We start from the raw sequence: 19,121 nt of genomic DNA on the forward strand, positions 1-19,121 counted from the left end.
AGAAGGAAATTGGCAACCCACACCAGTAAACTCGCCTGGGAAATCCCATGGACAGAGGAGCCTGGCGGGCTACAGTCCAAGGGGTCACGAAAAGAGTCAGACATGACTAAGTAACCTAATGCCCAACTCAAAGTAGTGGCTTAATTAAAATTTGCTGCCTTGATTACAATAGTAAAATATGGCTAGTGATATGTAGGCTCATTGCTGCTAAGTCGCTTCAGTCGTGTCTGACTCTGTGCGACCCCATAGACGGCAGCCCACCAGGCTCCCCCGTCCCTGGGATTCTCCAGGCAACAACACTGGAGTGGGCTGCCATTTTCTTCTCCAATGCATGAAAGTGAAAAGTGAAAGTGAAGTCACTCAGTCGTGTCCGACTCTTAGCAACCCCATGGACTACAGCCCACCAGGCTCCTCCATCCAGGGGATTTTCCAGGCAAGAGTACTGGAGTGGGGTGCCAATGCCTTCTCCGATGTAGGCTCATTAAACCTGGCTAATAATCAGAATTTTCTGAAGAACCTTAAAAAAAATATGGAATATTATTTAGGAGAAGTATATTTGTATTTGTCTTTTGACCCAGCAATCCTAATTCTAGGCATCAACTCTGGGGACTGGTTGGTTGAATACCGTCATATCAACATTTTAATTATTGTGTACTTATACAAAGAATGAGAAAGATCTCCATGATATATGTCTAAGTGAAAAAAAAACCCAAGATGTAATATTTTTATTTATTTATTTTTTGCAAAAAGAAACACGAAGTATAAATAAGGAACTAAAAAAAAGGTTATCTATAGGGTGACTTTGGAATGTAATGGAGGGGAAAGGGAGAGACGTGAGGCTTAGAAATCTAAGCATGCCTTTTTATGTAATTTAGGTTTAAATTATGTAAATATTTTATGTAGTAAAAAACAGAATTTAAAAAAGAAAAAACTCTACAATTGAAGACAGAAACAAATAAACCTTAGTGTATATGAACCCACTAACATAATCCATAAAAGAAAAATCCCAGTGAATTTTGAATATAAAACTCTGTGCATCCTTCGTGAGATTTAATCTAAGCACTAGAAGAATTACAAAGGAAATAAACATCACTTGGTGATTTTGTTAGTAGCAGTATCAGTGTTAAAATTTTTAACCATCACTGCATATTTTCAGGAAATATAAGTAAATGTTTTGAGAGAGAAGACATCTGTGTAAGAAAAGGACACACATGTGAAATGGAAGGGAAAAAAAACCCCAAGGAATTGCTGAGGCCAGTCTGGGGGCACCAATGGTAACAGGCCCTTGTGCTCGCTCTGCAGGCCAGTGGTGATTCCAGGATGATTCCAGGCTTGGGCTCCGATGGAATGCAGGCTGAGATAGCCTGTGGGTCAGCCCAGAGGGCTGGACCTTGAACCACAGAGACACCCCCCAAAACCCCGAGGGGAGATGGTGTTCCTAGCTCCTCCCCAGGACCACGCAGGGGCTCTGCACCCCAGAGCTCCAGAAACCAGGGGGGACTGATGGCTGTGGACAACAGACACCCTTGCCACGTGGGCTCAGGGCATGGCTCTCCCAGACAGCTCACGGCACAGCTCCACTGATGCCCAACAGTAAGTGACTGCCGGCAGTGGGGAGAGGCTGCCCACCTCTCCTGTGCCCACCCCATTCACCTGCTCCCCTGGGGGGCTTCCTACTTATAAGCAACCGGGACAAGGGCAGGGACCCTGTCTGCCTTTGCTTGTCAAACCAAAGTTGTGCAAGCCCCTGGTTTTAAGAGCAGAGTGGGTGCTATTACTGTGAAAAACAACCACGTATTGTTTTCCAACTTCTAACACCTCAGAGGCAATTACTTTCAGTCCTGTTGGCTGTTTCTTTGGATATCTCCTATTTTTAAATTATCAGCCAAAGGTCTTTTTTGATTTTGAGCTTTACCTGTTCCTCTCCTGGTATCTTAAATTTCCCAGTACTTTCCCCCCTCTTTTGGTAGCATCCTATTCTTGTTTCATGGGTGTAACAGCTTTGCTCATCTCTGACTACGTTAATGACGGGCATCGTAAAGCTTCCATCTCCGTGCTAATGTGTGTTTACTTCCATGATGTTTCGCTGTTGCCTCTCACACTGGTTTTGGTCTCTGCTACTAGAGGCGTCGCTGGGTTTCACGTGGCAAGAGCTGATGGAGACATTCAGCTGGGATCTTCTTAAGTTGATCAGATGACTGGGACAATATTTTAATCTCATGTCTAAAGGTGTGAACACGCATAGCTACTGGCAACCTGGGAGACCTTCAGTTTGTAAATCCTTCCCTACAACCCCCTTGTTTTTTACTTGGGAAACTTGCCTTCCACTCTGTCAACCCACCTCTGGTTCAGGGACCCTCTTGTGTATCCTCCACAGAGAATGAACCTCCAGGCTTCTACGAAGGTGGGCTGGAGAGGAAGCCTCCTTTTAGCCAAGATGCTGGCTTACCTCCCTTCTAGATCTACTTGGTGCCACCAAGTTCTGCATGGTGGTGGTGGGAGTGGGTCCCAGGGCTTCCCCTCCAGTGGCTTGGGATCAGGCTTCTTATCTGGCCAGAGTCACCTACCCAGCTGGCAGGCAACGCTGAAGTCTGAACCCGTGTCTGGGTGATGCCAGAGCCTGCCCACAACTTAACCACCCTGCTCACTACCTCTCAGCCTAGGACCCCTTCTCCCACCGAGAGCCTGGGGTCTTTAGGAAGGACCCTGAACCCCAGATGCTCAGCCCTCTTATTTCTGGAGAGGCCCATGACTCACCTTTGGTGCGGCCTGGGTGTCGGGAGATGGAGCTAGAGCTGGAAGGGGTTGTAGTGATGGCTGAGGTCGAACAGGGCCGGGGGCCCAGCTCCAGGGGCCAGGGCTTCACGGCTGGGTCAGCAGAGGCATCCTTGTGGTCCAGGCTACCTCGGTGTGGGGACCCTCGCTTTGGCTTTAGGTCCCCATGGCCTGGGGCAGAAAAAGACATTGAGAGACGGGGAGGCAGAATCCTGGGCTCAGGCTGGACGACCACACAGAGGCCTAGAAGCAAGGGCAGCAGGGCACACAGACCACAGGGACGAAAAGCTGAGTTGCCCCCTACCCACCCGACCCCCACCCTCTGCTGACCCCGGGCTGTGGTTTAAACAGGAGGACCCTGGCTACAGGCCTGTATCAGAGACCCCAGCTCCACTGATGGGCCATACTGCAAGCCCTGGAATTTTGGCTGGGAGACAATAAAGGAAAAATTCAGGAGGACAAAGAAAATGTTGGTAGAAGCCCAACATATTAACTACAGGGCACGCCTGCCACCTAGAACTGCGTATCATGCAAATCCCTGCTGTAAAAAGATCCTGGCAGAAGAAAATCCAAAAAAGAGGGGATATGTGTATACGTACAGCTGATTCACTTTGCTGTACGGTAGAAACTAACACATTGTAAAGCAACTAATCTGCAGTAAAAATTGAATCTAAAATAAAAATAAAAAAGATTCTGGTAGATGTCTGCTCAGGATCACTGCAACCTGAGGCCGAGGCCCTGAAGGTCCAGGACGTGCATCTTGCCAACTGGCTTCATTTATAAACTCAGAAAAAGTTTATTGTCACCTTAACAAGAATTTAAGAGATCTTTAATTTTTCTACCATGAAGATATATACTTGTCAAAGTTAAGTAAAATCCTATTTAAAAACATTTTTATAAAACCCAACCCTCCACCTATCTCGTAGTAAGAAAGGGGATGGGCTCTCCAAATACGAGACAGAAACAAACGCAGCTGGAGTTCCTGTGAGCATTAGGACCACGCTGTCTCCCATGGCGTCTCGCTCCAGGCACCCCAAGGCTGCAGACCCAGAGCCTTGCCCACTGCCAGGCTCTCAGGTCCCTGCCCTCCCCTCTTCCATGGACCTGAGCCTGCCAGCCCCTCGGCCACTCCAAGTCTGGATTCACGGTGAAGTTTTAATCTCCTACATCTTATCATGACTTGAAATCAAGGTAGAATTTGGATTCTGAAACAACCTTGATGAGAAGCAAGATTCAAGTCTGGTGGGATGCATGAGGCAGACATCCAACAGGTGAAGTTAAGAGCAGGAGCGGGTGGTGGGGAGGTGGAGATGACCAAATAGTTAGTACAAACAGCAGAGAAACAGCACCGTTCCAGCAGCATGCTCAGAGGACAGGGGGCCGGGACCACAGCAGCCCAGGGTTCCCAAGGCGGCGAGCGAGAGAGAAGTCAGTACCACATCAGCCAACTTCAGCATTTCAATACGTGTGGACTTATTCTTTTATACAGTTACCTTGTTTTTAATGGTACTGGCTCTCCATTTACAGTACAGGTAATAATCTATCCTTTGAGGATAAATTTAAGTGGAAACGGTGGGTAATTTCAAGGGGAAATATGTCAGTAACCACACAGGTGATGGACAGAGGTGGCAAAAATCATAAAGATGGAACAAGAATGATTGAAGACAGAAAGAAACTGCAGTAGCTAAAGGCCTGTCTCGACCAGCCTTTCTCCCGCTCTGGGCGTGACTGGCCTGCTGATGCTCTTTCTGTCCACTGCTGCTTTAACTTCAGCACCAGAGATGTTCAGAGAACGACGGCACAGTCATAAAGCTTCATTCTGGCTGGGCTCTGGCTGGGTATCATCGATGCAATTATTTAAAATGCTTGCATGGAGCACAGTAAATCCTTCAAAACATACAACACGTCTAAAAAGGACCCTATTTGGCAAAAGCCATCAATTCAGGGCTCTGACAAAGAAAGAGGAGAAAAGGGCAGCGGTTTTAAATTTTAGCTGCTTCAAGATAAGCCTTAAGAGAAAAAAAAAACTCACTTGACAGAGGCCGTATATTTTAGGAAGCATAGCGACAAGTGGCCAGCTCTGCTTTATTCTCGAGCGTTGACGAAAGCCTGCGGGTGCGAGGGCGGGGGAAACCACACGGCCACTGGACTTACTCAGCACGGACATCCTGGCCCCAGGACCTGGGCACGCGTGTCCCGAGGCGCCCCTACAACTGTGCTGTGCTGGAGAATCGGTCCAGAGGCTGTGGCAACTCATCTTCTCTTTTGAAATCAGAATCCACGTTGGCTACTTTAAAGTCTGGCCTGGAATTGGGGTTGGGAGGAGGGGTCCGCTAGGGGTCATCTGGCCTTTAGGTACTGTTTTTTGGTTTTTCCGTTTGTTTGAATTTCAGAAATGAAGGAGGATACACAATGAAGACACATGGTAAAGGAAAAGGATTAGAAGTCTCCAATTTCTGAAAAGGGGAGAGGCTCGTTAGGAGAGGATGGGATGTCAGAGGAAGACCAGAACCGCAGGCGTTTAGAGAGAGCCGGGTGGGCCGTTGGAGACTTGTCTTTGTCCTTGCTTTTGCTTCTCAAAAAGGGACTCTTTTTGCGCTGAGTTGCTAAATCGTTATCCCCAGGATAACCCGAGAGAGAAAGGGGAAAAAAAAAAAAAAAAAAAACACGACAAATAAATGAAATGAATAATAACACGTAACTCTAGTTCAATGTACTTTGGAAATCAGAATCCAGTCCAGGAAAGATGGAAACAAAACCCATGACAAGACTGGAATCAGGACTCAGTGAATCATTTATGCTCTGCCTCAATTTAATTAATTTAGCGGCATCTCAGTGCCAACACTTTACTCAGCACGTGAAGAGAATTACATATTGCTCAAGGAGCCAAGGGCTTAGATGATTTTCAATTTCAATGTGTTAAATTATTAAATAAGAATGTTCATTAATTTAGGACCCAGCTTCTCTTACTCATCCATTTTAATGACCGACTCCCTGACAATTTGGCTCATGTGGTACTCTCATTCCTGTTCAAAGACCTTGGAAACAACACTTTTCTGGCCTGCTGTAATGAAACAGTCTACCTGACTATTATTTACCAATAATTCTTATACATCTGAAATAACTTTTGGCAGGATGAGTTAAAAAAATAATGAAAATACCTCTTTTTCATACTCCAAAGCCCTCAACACCAAGAATTACTATACCCTTTCTTCTAATACATGACTTTTAAACTATTTCTAATTTTTATCAGAAATAAAAATTATCGGAGAAAACAATTGGTCTAACTTTTTGAACAGGTCATACAGAAACATAACCAATACATCCAATTTCTGACTTAGAATTAAATTTGGAACGAGAACCTCCATTGTTTCTTCCTCCATAGCGCCACCTGGTGGTCAATGTTCACACCATCGGTAAGGGACTGACGATGTGATGCTGGGGCCCTTAGCTCTGCTGGGGGCATGCCTAACATCTCTGTTAGGCAACACGTTTAATCAGCTTTCACTGCAGGGAGTGCACTTAGTGGCCAAGAGCTCAGATTCCAGGGTTAACAGGCCTGTGTTCAAATCTAAGCTTTGTCACTTATTGTAGCAGCACGTGTCTCACCTTGTTAAGCCTCGCTTTCTCAGCTCTGAAAAGGGGATGATTAATCATGCCTACCTCACAGGGCAGTTGGGACTAAATGAGGCAGATAAAGTAAATTAAAAAGGCACTGGCTGCCCCCAAAAAGGCATCCAATGAATGGCTGCTGTTGTTAATACTTATCGCTGACTTGCTCACTCATGGATTGGTACAAGCAATTTTTCCCCACGAATGTTTTCCTGACTCAATCGGGCTGATTATGGGTAATTGAGGACTTCCCTGGTGGCTCAGTGGGAAAGAATCTGCCTGCAATGCAGGAGATGTGGGTTCAATCCCTGGGTGGGGAAGATCTCCTGGAGGAGGAAATGGCAACCTGCTCCGGTATAGTTCATTAAGCCAACTTTAATACAAGTTGAGGTGATGAATGTCAAAACAATTAAAGAGCCAATATGAAAACTAGCGGCCAGAGAACCTGCCTAGATGAAAACAAACGTTAAGTTTCATCATCACTGACCCGAACAAGAGCCTTTTACATAATCTGACCTCCTGCGAAGAATGAGCGCAAACGTTAGTCCCCAAACAATGTGTGAAAGCACTTGCTTTTGTGCATTTGAAAGTGACAGCCTCCTGAAAGGCCTGTGCACATCCCACTCAGCAGAGGTGGCTTGTCACTGGCTCTTAGTGGTGTAATGTCAGCCCCTACTCCTGAGAACGTGGGGGTCTCAGGCACAGGCCTGATCTTCGGAGAGTCCTGGTGTCTTTCATAAAAATTTACTCAGCCTGTAGGTTTGGTCTAAATAATCCGAGCAATGATATTTGAAAGTAAATTTGGAAACTGAACAATGTTTGAAGTAACTGCCGTGTTTAATCAGTTCTAAGATGTACATATCCCACCCCCAAATCTTAACATCATTGAAATCAGGGTGCAGCTTCCACAGTATCTTAGAGTCGCCACTGGGGGGTCCAGACGAAACGGTGACAAAATTGTTGCTGCTGCAACCAATATATTTTGTTTATATTTTCCTTTCATGTGTGTACACAAAAATCTATCTAATTAAGTCCTTTAGAAGAGCTTTTCAACCAGAGGATGGTAAAAGTTCTAAGTGGTAAAGTTCTGCATCATTGGATTGCCAGCGGTATGTAAAGTAATTGTGCAGTTTATAATTGATAGCCTCTTAGATTTGATGACATGAAGCACATTCAACTAGAAGTCCGTTTCAGAACCTCTGGCAAACTCAGAATGACAGTCTTCATGGAAAGATTAAGTCAAGCACCCTGGCTGGTAGGACTGAAGGCCAGGTCAGGCTGAGAAGAAAACCTGCCTGCCTTTCCAAGTTATGAAAAGACTGAAACCACACACGGACTTGCTGAGATCCCATATGTGCCTTTTACCCATGAAATGTGCCTGGGATGTCCCTACAGAGACAGCTTACTCTAAATCTCTAACCTGTACAAGGAAACCCCCAAGCCTATGCTACTGAGCTTGCTTCTAGTACCTGGAGGGTGTCACTTTTGGCTTGAGTACCTCTCATCGTCTATAGGATTAGTGATGCTTCTTATTTGACATGGGTTTATATTTTCCTGGCTATTAACACACCCCTTTCAGGCTCTTACATACACATGTGCACATCTACATGCCACCTCCCTCTACCCTGTCCAGTGAGAGGGTCCCTTAGGCCCACCTCCGCCAGCCAGGTCAGCATGCCTACCTTTTCCCAGGGGCCCGTTATGGGAGTCACGTTCTTCTGGGCAGCTTGAGCCCGATGGGGTGGACTCGGGGTTCTCGGGCTGAGATCTGAGCGGTTGAGAAGCAGATGGCAAGGTCGGGTCTGGGGACTCCAGCTGCCGGGGAGGGCTGTCTGTGGTTGACTTCAAGCGTTCTCTGGAACCCTCTTTCTTTGGTTTGATGAGTTTGACTAAGGCTTTGGCTCCAATCCAGTGGTTTTTCCTAATGAGAAGTAGATTTTTAGGACACAGTCAACCCTCACCGCCTGCTCCAGCAGGTCACTGGGTGCAGTGTCCCAACATGGGCTGGTCTCCCCATCACCAGCCTGGGAAGGTGGCAGGTAACTGGGGTTTCGAATAATGGCACTGTATTTGGGGCTCAGGAGACAGAATGGAATTCTCAATCAGGTACAGCTCAGGGATGGTAGAACCACATATGGGTGCAGAAATCCACACTACTCTCTTGCAAAAACAGAACTTCAAGTGTGCCCATTAACCCTTTTTCTTTTCTAAAATGTGGACCATTTAAAAAGTCTTTATTTATTGTTGCAATATTGCTTCTGTGGTTTATGTTCTGGATTTTTGGCCAGGAGGCATGTAGGATCTTAGCTTCCCAACCAGGGACTGAACCCACAACCCCTGTATTGGAAGGCACTGGACCATAAGGGAAGTCGTTGTCTAGTCGCTAAGTCGTGTCCAACTCTTTGTGGCCCCATGGACTGCCCCTGCCAGGCTCCTCTGTCCATGGGATTTCCCAGGTAAGAATACTGGAGTGGGTTGCCATTTCCTTCTCCAGGGGATCTTCTTGACCAGGGATCGAACCCCCATCTCCTGCATGGGCAAGCAGATTCTTTACCACTGAGCCACCTGGGAAGCCCTTGCCCATTAACTCTTGATTACCTCTGTGAAATAAAAGAAGTGCTCTGCTAATGTGATCTATTAGGCAGCCACTTTTCTGCCAAAATGCCATTTTCAGCATCACATTCCTCCTCATTCCCTGCTAAGGTTCACAGGAAGTGTAATAATAAGCTGGCATTCCCTGACCACTCCCCGCCCCGAGGAATCTGGACGTGGTGGCAGAGGGCAGTGAAGAGTGGGCCGTGTGGATGAAAAACAGGGACTATAATGAGTAAGTGATAAAAGTTGTGGCTAACAGGAAACAGAGAAGGCTTCTGCTGGATCGAAAAGAGAACCACGTCCAGATTCTCCTCCCCCGCTGAACTGCACTGAACTGTGCTTATATAACTCATTCCACTTCTGCATCTGGGCCTCAATGTCTCCATCTGCCAAGGGAACGCTGGGACTGAGGTTCTGAACCTCTGTGGCTCTGTGATTTTAACAGAGAGGCCATTAGGGATGCACAGAGATTCTGACTTCAAGGCTGGGCTGGGCCAGGACCATCTGTAGGGCCCAACTCCTGGAGCCCAGGCCCGGGGAAGCACTGCTTGATGCATGAGGCCAGTAGCCTCAGGGGACGGAGCCAGCCCCACAGCCCAGCACAGGGCTGAGAGAAATTCTAAAATCTTTCCTCTGTGGGAGGGATGTGCACAGAGGCGGCCTACCAGCATGGAAGACACTGGCCCTACAACTGGGGGCTGCCCCCGATGGATACTGTTTTCGTCCTGAGCGTGAACAAGGAATGTCTGCTGTTCCGTGTTTCAGCCCCTGAAAATTAAGTCAACTCACTTCTTTGGAGCAGGATCATAGAATTTGTACTGATCCATGATTTTTTCTTCCAGTTTTTCCTTGTGTCTCCGTAACGCATTTAATTTGTCTCTGTGGAGAGAGGGGACAGACCACCAAGTCAGGTTTAAGTCAGAAAAATGAAGTCACTCAGCTTGGCCTGGGACCTGGCCCAGCACACGTCACGTGGGCCACCCTGGTCACTGAGTCAGGAATATGTGAATGGAAACACGGGATACAGGCCCAGGAAGTCCTAATGCCTTGAGGCGGCCTGCGAGTACCCAGGACCCAGCTGTGAGTGACCTCAAGGAAGCAAACCCCTGACCGTCTGAAAACCCAGCTCAGAAGCCAGGACTTTCCGGCCTGGTCATTCAGGACGTGGGACACCCCAGGGTCACACTCAGGGCCAGCTCCTGGGTGTGCATATCAACCAGACCTCGGTGGTGGGGTGAGGTGTGCCCTCAGATGCTAGGTGGGCATCAGGGTGGAAAAAGTCATCTTAGCAAAAGCAGACCTCTGACTCGGACCCATTCCAATGTTGGGTTTCTGATTACACTTTTGTGGCAACAAACATGAAAGCTTCCAGGGGACAGAAAGAAAAGATGAGGAGCACAGTGGGCCTGGGAAGACCAGGGAGGGCGGGGTGGCCTGAGGCATGGTGAGCCACCTGGGATTGCTGCCGTGTAGGAACGAATGCAGACGTGGGTCGGGGGATGGGGTGGATCTTCTCATTTCCCAGAGAAGCCAGAAACTCAAGATCGTGAAACAAAATCTCCCAGCTTGTACATGCTGGAAACCAGTTCCTATTTCCAAAAATGCAGAAAAGACCAGAAAGACACGTCCTGAACCCTGGGCTGCCAGAGAGCGCCTCTGCTTCCTGAGAGAGAGACGCTGGCCTTCCTGATTCGCAGGGTGCGCTTTTATCTCAGGGAGCCCTGCGGGTGGACTCCGTACACCACTGCCCACAGGGTTACCGACTCCTGTCCCCTCCAGCTTCTCACCACCTGGGTGGTCTCTTCACAGCTCGGACCCTCGGTTTTCTCACTGGAAAATGAGGCTTCTGGGCCAGAGGCAATGGCTCAGGATTCTTTCTGTCAAGGTGCTGCCAAGGTTCCACCCAAACCAGGGACTTTCCAAAGCATTCCCCACGAAGAGAGCTCCTCATGCAGAGAGGCAGCTTCAGGAACCACTGGGTCCGGACCACCCACCCCCGACCCCTCGCTGCTTGAGTCAGCCTCCTTGACTCGACGCCTGTGATCTGTTCCTCTGTCCTCACGGCCCTGCTGCGTGGCCTTAAGCCTGGAGGGCTTCCGTGGCTGGGTTTGCCCCCACAGATGCACGCAAAGTCAGAGAGCAGGCCCAGGCCCCTCCCGGCCCCCAGAACAGCGCTCTGCTCCGCTCAAAGCAGCCTCCGGGAAGCCTGCCAACCCCTGGCCCTCCGCAGACGCTCTCTAATGCAGACCTGTCATCCACCCATCCCCCTGGGGTCCAGGCGCCTCCTGTTCTAGTTAGCACCTGCCCGGTGTCTGCAGCGATTATTATCCGCTGGATTACAGAGGGCCAACTTCAGGCAATGGTCGTTTCTACCCCCAAAATTATGGTGTGGTTTTTGATGCAAAGCATTTTCTGGTAGGTGGTGAGCCACCTCTGAATGTGGAGGTGAAACCGGGAGGATAACAAACAAGTCTCAGGACACTTGAGAGCTGGGACGAGACCATGCCCCTCTACAACGTCTCCTTCCTTTCCCAAGCCGGCCAGGCGCTCCTGCCCACAGCAAGGATGGTCCAACCGCCACAGCAGAGCGGTGGAAACCCCCTGAATCCACGGACCCATCCTGTGTTACTTCACGTCTGTGCCACATCTCAGTACCAAGCCTCCTGAGCTCATCTCTGGCAGCTTCTTAGGTCTGGCTGGACCAGCATCCTGTAACACTTCCTGGTGTATCCCGACTCGTGAGCCAGGCATCGGCGCCTCCTCTGCTGGGGCTCCTCCAGGTTCCCTGCACCCAGGCCCCTGCCATGCTCCACCTCCACATCCCCCCAGCTGCCCTGCTGGTCCCAGTCCTGCATCAGCAGCATTGACCCCGTCTCTTCCTTCTCCATCTCCCTGAAGCTCCTCAACCTCTGGTACGGACACAGCTCTAGTCATATCCCATCGGTCCCATCAGTTACCATTCACCAGATCGCTGTGCACCTCACAGGGCCCATGTAAAGCCGGGAGAAATAAATACCATGGCACACTGGTCACCCACCCTCCAGACGATCGTCGAACACAGACATGAGTGAGAAAGAGTCCTGCGATGGCATCTGTGCTCAGCCTTCGATGTGAGTTCTTTCCCTGAGCTACTTCTCGGTGGCACGCTTGTATTTTTAGAAGTGCACTTAATTCCAAAAGCAGAGTAAGAAGCTTCTGGCGGTGGGCAGTGCCTTTAAAAAGCTAACGAAAGCCAACTGCCACTACCTGCAGAAACCCAGAATCACTCCAGGGCAAGAGAGAGGAGGACAGGCTGGTAAGCTGGCCTGCCCTTGCCCTCAGGACACTGACGGGCCCCGGAGCTGCTCTGGCCTGGCACGGGGAAGCCAGGATCCCCATCACCCGGGCCCCTTACATGTACTGCTTCTGTTCCTCGTGGTACTGCTCCTTGTTCTCCAGGTTCTGTTCTAGAAGCATCTGGTTCTGCTGGCTCAACAGCTGGATTTGGCTCAAGAGGTGATGGTTTTCTTCTTCCAAGTTCCCCTTGAGTCGGGACAGCAGCTGAAATACAGATCAACAGTGTCTTAAAAATGGTGTGACCCCGTGAGTCTGCTGCTGGAGTCTAGCTTCCGAAAGAAGGAAAACGCCACATGCGCCAAGACGTCCATCTCAGACCTCCCCAGTGGCTCAGTGGTCAAGAGTCTGCCTGCCAACGTAGGAGACAAAGGTTTGAACCCCGGTCCGGGAGGATCCCACATGCCACGGAACTACTGAGCCCGTGGGCCGCAGCTACTGAGCCTGTGCTACAGAGCCCGGGAGCTACAAGTACTGAGCCAGCACGCCCTAGGGCCCGTGCTCCGCAGCAAGAGAAACCACCACAATGAGGAGCCCGAGCACCGGAAGTGGAGAGCGGCCCCTGCTCACTGCAACTAGAGAAAAGCCGGAGCACCAGAGAAGACCCAGCACGGCCAAAAGAAAAAAAAAAAAAAACAGACACCCATCTCAGTATTATCCAACTCGTGATAATTAGAAAGGACCCAAAGGGCCACTGCCCAATCTGACAGCTGTGGGCAACAAGTGGCTGCTGAGCACTAAAAATGCAGCCAGAAAAACAAACAGAAACAACACAGCCAGTCCTCGCCAAGATGAGCAGGGCAAATATAACAGGTCCTAAAGACTTAACTCGGAGGAGGCAATGGCACCCCACTCCAGTACTCTTGCCTGGAAAATCCTATGGACGGAGGAGCCTGGTAGGCTGCAGTCCATGGGGTCGCTAAGAGTCCGATACGACTGAGCAACTTCACTTCCATTTTTCACTTTCATGCATTGGAGAAGGAAATGGCAACCCACTCCAGTATTCTTGCCAGGGATAGGGGAGCCTGGTGGGCTGCCGTCTATGGGGTTGCACAGAGTTGGACACGACTGAAGTGACGTAGCAGCAAAGACTTAACTAAAAAACGGATGTGAAGTATCTGTGTGAACAAAATATATTATTTAGGATTAATCCCACCTGCTTCCTTTCACTTTTTAAATGTGGCTAACTTGACAATTTTAAATTATCTCTGGTGGCCACATCATTATTTCTATGGGACAACTCTGTTCTAGCTGAGGGTCAGCACACTTCTCTTGTAAAGAGCCAGGCAGCAAATATTTCAGGATTTCCAGGCCAGATGGTGGTCTTTGTTGCAACCACTCAACTCTGCTGTTGCAACAGGTGAGAGCCAGAGACAAGACGTACATGCATAGGTGTGCCCACACTCCAATAAAACTTGACTTACAGACACTGACATTTAAATGTCATAGCATTAGCACTTGCCACAAAAAAAAAAAAAAATTTTTTTTTCACTCTCTCAACCATTATAAAATGCAAAAGCCATTCTGAGTTCACAGCCATATAGAAACAGGTTTAGGGGCTGGACTTGAGTTTTGGGCTGAGGACGGCCAGCTCATGCTCCAGAGTATGTGTATGATGGTTAGTGTACAGCAAGACGACTGGCTTTTTGGCTTCAGACAGCCTGGGTGGCAGCAGGCTCTGGCCTGAAGTCCCCACAGAGACCCTGAAGCACAACCCATAGTGGCGGGGCTCCCTGGGACAGTGTCTGCCTGTGTTGTGGCCCCCACCTCCTCCACAGGCCCCAGTCCCAGCCCAGAGTGTCTTTGGGTGTCTTGGCATCCTGGCCTCTGCTTCCTCAGCTGCGACGCCCCGTGGGGCTACTGTGAGCTCAAAGGAGAAGACCCTCCGGAGTGTTTCTCAACAAACAAAGGGCAAGAGGAGCTGTGTCCGGGATCCTGGCTGTCTTGGGCCATCCCGGGGCTGGGGCGGGACCCAGCCACTCCTCCCTGCCCTGTCTACTCTGTCTTACTGTCCTGGGCTCTGCTAACAGCTCCATCTGAGAGAAGTCTGCTGCTGAACTCAGTACTTTCCAACCGAGTGCACCAGAAGGCAGGGCTCTGCTCCTTTGGAAACCGGGGGAATGCGTGTGTAAGCTCCAACCTGACCACCCCGGGATCAGGAGCCAGGCAGACAAACCCCAGCACATAAAAAAAAGAAAAAAAACAACACAGACCTGTGACATTTCTCTAGAAGAGTGCAGCTACTACATGAAAAGAAATGGAAGAACAGCATGGACACAGCCAAGAGGGCAGGAATAACACAGCACGCGGCTGTATCGCTGCACCTGCTCCGACCCTCTGCAAAAGGCAAAGATCAGATGCAATGGTGCTTCTGCATGCATCCTGACCAGTCGAGGTGTCTGTTCCCCACCCAGACAGCTCTGGCCTCCTCTCGGCCTCTGGACCACCTTTACAACACGTCCTCAGAGCATACGCGCCAAGGAGGACCCATCTCGACCCCGCTGAGCCGGAAGGCTGTCACGCCAGGGCACTTGTTCTGGCGTCCCGGGGCCCCGCTGCCCAGCCCCAGGCCTCACCTCGCAGTGGTTGTCCAGCTTGGTCAGCGAGATGTCCATGCTCTGGTGCTGCTCCTTCAGCGTGTCGAACCGGGCCTGCCAGCGGTTCAGCTCCAGCTGCGAGCTGTTCAGCGAGGTCTTCAGCTCCTTGGTGTGGGTGTGCAGTTCCTCGTACTCCCCCTTCAGCTGGTGGTGCAGGAAATTGACCCTGGGGGTGGGGGGGGCGCAGAGAGCCACAGGGCTCAGTGCCGAAGAGCACTCCCAGGCCTTGTCCCAGCTGTGCAACCTTAGACCAAAGCACAACCTCTCTGGGCCTCAAAACGAGGGAGTTGAACAAAACCAGTGGTTTTCAAGCTGGGTTCTTTGGGGTCCTGTGAAGGTACCCCTGGTGCCCCCACTCTGTCTGGGGCAGACAGCACAGGCAGGCTCAGGCACCCACTCCGACAGAGCATCAGTGTTGATCTCTTCTGTAGTTAAGGCTCTGGCATGTGTGCCTCCTTGGAAAAAAGGGTTCTGCTGTTCAAAGATTTTTTTAAACACTGAACCACAAGATGCTCTAAAACTCTTTGTCTCTGCTCAGCTCCTCTTCCCAGTTCCAAGCTCCTTTTCTAATTTCAACTCTCGAGATAAATAAAGTATGAGATGCTGGGGTATTATGTAAATCTGCTAAAATTATCATCATCATCATAACTATTATCTAACTGGGCTTTCTCAGGGGAGGCTGTATAACAGAAGGCTCAAAGTACCAGGGGCTCATGGACTTGATTTTGACACAGATGGGTCATTTGGCTCACTGATTAAATGAATTAGGGGGTCGACATTTAAAATTGTGAAAGTTTCACATCAACATTCAAATGTGCAACTTCTTTTAAGACAACAAGCACAAACAAAGGAATAATCTGGCATCCCCAGGCCTGCCTCCCAGCTGACCACCTTGAGACCAAGTGGCTTCTCCATGTCGCTGTCTGGTCTACGGCTGGCACTCATCACCCACACGTGCCTGACCTGCCTGGCACCTGAGCCTGCAGTCCTCTGTACCCATGAACACAAGGACGTGGGGAGGAAGCGGCATCATGTGGCCCTGCCAGAGACAAGACCCAATTCAAATCCTGTCTCTGCCACTGACTACAAGCATCGGCCCCGGACGAGGCATTTACTCTGTCTGTTCCCTCATTTATTTTTTAAAAAATGGATGATAATAATTCTATGACGGTTAAGAACCTGCCTGCTATGCAGGAGACCTGGGTTCAATCCCTGGGTCGGGAAGGTCCCCTGGAGGAGGGCATGGCAACCCACTCCAGTATTCCTGCCTGGAGAATCCCATGGACAGAGGAGCCTGGCGGGCTACAATCCATAGAGTCGCAAAGAGTTGAACACGACTGAGCGACTAACATACACGATGATTCTGTAGATTCCTGTTACTCTTGGTGGGAACAGTCGAAGGTCCCCGAGACACTAAACCAGCTCTTAAGGAGAAATGTGGGGGTGGGTTTCCATGAATCTGGTCACATGTTTGTGTCAGCTGGTCAAGACACACCTGGTTCGGTGTGGCTTCCGCCTGTGATGTGCTCACGGCCACCAACAGTGCACTCATGCCTGAAGGCAGCTTATCTGCCATGCCTGCATTCTCTGCGGTGTACATCACAGCCCTGCACTTGGGAACGTGAGGAGGCATCCCACCTGGGGGCCACTCACGTTATTGCCTGGGGAGTTTTGCAGAAATTAATGCCTGTGGCTGGCGATCTGTTATGTAAGTGAATATTGAAACGTCTCTGGTCAATAACGTTCAGGTCATGAAAGACGCTGTTAATATACCTCCCATTAATAAGTTGTTGAATGGCAAAACTGTCACCAAAAAGTACAAAACCACGAAAACCATGATTCTAAACAGGCCACGAAAAGGACACTCGTTTGCAGCATGGGCTGCTGGGACCGAATACCCTGGGCATCCTTAGCTGGAAATGAGTGCGTCAGGCACCTCGAATGTCCCACCACCCTGGGCATGTCCTCAAAAGTGCCACGAGCGCTGATTTGGGGCTTACAGATGAACGTGAGCAAGGAGGTGAGTTCATAAACGGGGAACCTGTGAGATGATGAATGTGCCTGTGGCTGACATAAACGTCATCTCGGGGTGGGAGGTAAGGACCGCCAGCTTACTGGACGCGCTGTCCCAGGTACCACACTGGTCCTTCCATCCCAGTCCATTCCCGGTGACGTCATTACCAACCAGCTGTTAGCATGATGGGCTGTAAAACACACGATGACCGGGAACACCCTTGACCTCAGGGAGTGCTGAGTGGGTGAGATACCGCTGCCCATGGGCAGGTGGGCCCCGGGGCCCCAGCGTTTACCTGTCTAGCTCCTCCTGCAGCCTCTGGTTCTCGCTCGCAGCCATGGCGCTCGTCCTCTGCTCCTGCTGCAGAGCCTCCCTCTCGGCCCTCAAAACCTTCTCCAGCTCGTCCAGCTCCGCCTTGTGCTTCAGCATGTCGCTGTGCCTGCAGGAGGGGACACCTTGCTGGCAGCCCATTCCCCAGCCATCTGTCCCCACAGGTAACACACACCCCGGAAGACCTTGGAGCCTCCTCTGCGGGGACCGAGGCTTAGACGGCAGGCAATCGCGAGGCTGGTGGCTGAGAAGTGTCCGAGCCAGCAGCCAGGGAGGTGGTGCCCAGGTGAGGCGGTTTGGGGGTCTTTTCCAGCCACGGACCCAGGAGGTCCCTTTCTCCCACCCAACACGCCTCCACAGTCCCCTCGATCCCCTGTCACCGCAGCCTTCCTCCCTTGGGTCACCTGGAACTCCAGAACTATGTCCTCTGAACCCTATGCCCTTCTCTTAGGGATTATAAATACGCTACCAGATGGTTCACTAAGAAAGTGGTAGTCGCTCGGTCGTGTCCAACTCTGCGACCCCATGGACTGTAGCCCGCCAAGTTCTTCTGTCTGTGGGATTCTCCACACAAGGATACAGGAATGGGCAGCCATTCCCTTCTCCAGGGGATCTTCCCGACCCTGGGATTGAACCCCAGCCTCCCATATTGCAGACGGATTCTTACTGTCTGAGCTACCTATTCAGCTAGGTTCACTAAACACAAATAGATTTAAAAGAAATCACAAAATAAACAGCTGAAGTCCAGTACAGGTAACAGCTAATAGAGCAGCGAATCCCTGGGGACGGGGGTGGGGTGGGGGAGCCCTTCCCACTCTTGTCGAGCCTCTCCCTGGGGTCAGGGGAGCAGAGGCTCCCTGAGGCAGTGCTGGGCATACGGCTCTGCCTCGCTTTCCGGGGTGATCTTTCTCAGGCAGGTTAATGATTCTGGGAAAAGTCATCCCAAGTCTGACAAATCAGGGCCATGGGCTGACCATTAGCGTCCCCAGCTCCCACTTCCCTGTTGTAGCGTCTTGGGACAGCGCACTGATCCAGCATCTCTCTGACCGTCAGTCACCACCCCACTGCAGGACAGGGCCCGGGTGAGTCTGGCTCATCACCAAGTCCCCAGTGGAAGGAGGCACCGTGTTCAATAAATGTGTGTTAAGAGAATAAACGAGCAAGCGTCCGATTTCAGTGTCAAAGGAAATGAATGTAGAGCCTTTGTCCCTGTGAGCCAGGTACCCAGACTCCTGAACCTGGAGCCCTGCCGCAGACAGACCCATGGGGCCTCCAGCCTGTCCCACAAGCGCTGGGTAACACAGTGGCTCTGTGCTGCATTGAGCCAAGGGCTACAGGAAAAGCAACGATGAACTCCAGTCCAAATTCCACCTGCAAAAGCCTCCCCCTGCTGAATACACATGAAGAATATCATAAGATATTATAACACGTAAGAGGAGAGGTGAGTGCTGGGCCTTGTGCTAGCTTCAGAGCTGAGTGAACACTTCTCACGCCACGTTGTTAGTAAACAGGGTGCCTCCCCTACCAGTCTAGACTCAGCGCCAGGCACGCTGCAGCTGTGTACAAAGGACCACATGTGTACGGAAGGGTGCAGAGGGGCCGAAGATGCTCAGTTTGGCTGGAAGGAGCGATCTTACAGGAGCAGACGTCTCAGCAGGATGTCAACTGTCTCAAGGATGGCAATCTGGGGGGATCAAGTGAGTGGAGGACTCCAGACAGAGGCAAAAAGGAAGCACCAGGTGAGTGGATGAAGGAACGCCATCACCCCGGGTCCACAGCACCATCAGGCATCCTCACGCAGCTTAGCTGGCTCTACACCCTCCCCCGGTCTGTGATGAAACACCCCGCACTGCAGCTTCACTGAG

General features: G+C 50.4%; 1 protein-coding gene across 8 annotated transcripts in view; it reads right to left on the minus strand.

Moving 5' to 3' along the window:
- Positions 1–19,121, minus strand: part of CCDC88C (coiled-coil domain containing 88C) — a 143,566-nt gene that overhangs the window by 10,641 nt on the left and 113,804 nt on the right. For all 8 annotated transcript variants that reach the window (XM_055556493.1, XM_055556494.1, XM_055556492.1 and 5 more), the window contains 6 exons: positions 17,222–17,365; positions 14,892–15,078; positions 12,377–12,522; positions 9,772–9,861; positions 8,070–8,308; positions 2,758–2,946 (listed from right to left, as the gene is read on the minus strand). In XM_055556493.1, coding sequence (XP_055412468.1) covers positions 2,758–2,946; positions 8,070–8,308; positions 9,772–9,861; positions 12,377–12,522; positions 14,892–15,078; positions 17,222–17,365 — 995 coding nt within the window. The remainder of the gene's footprint in view (positions 1–2,757; positions 2,947–8,069; positions 8,309–9,771; positions 9,862–12,376; positions 12,523–14,891; positions 15,079–17,221; positions 17,366–19,121) is intronic.

The sequence above is a fragment of the Bubalus kerabau genome, chromosome 19, assembly GCF_029407905.1.
Source record: "Bubalus kerabau isolate K-KA32 ecotype Philippines breed swamp buffalo chromosome 19, PCC_UOA_SB_1v2, whole genome shotgun sequence".
Taxonomy (NCBI): domain Eukaryota; kingdom Metazoa; phylum Chordata; class Mammalia; order Artiodactyla; family Bovidae; genus Bubalus; species Bubalus kerabau.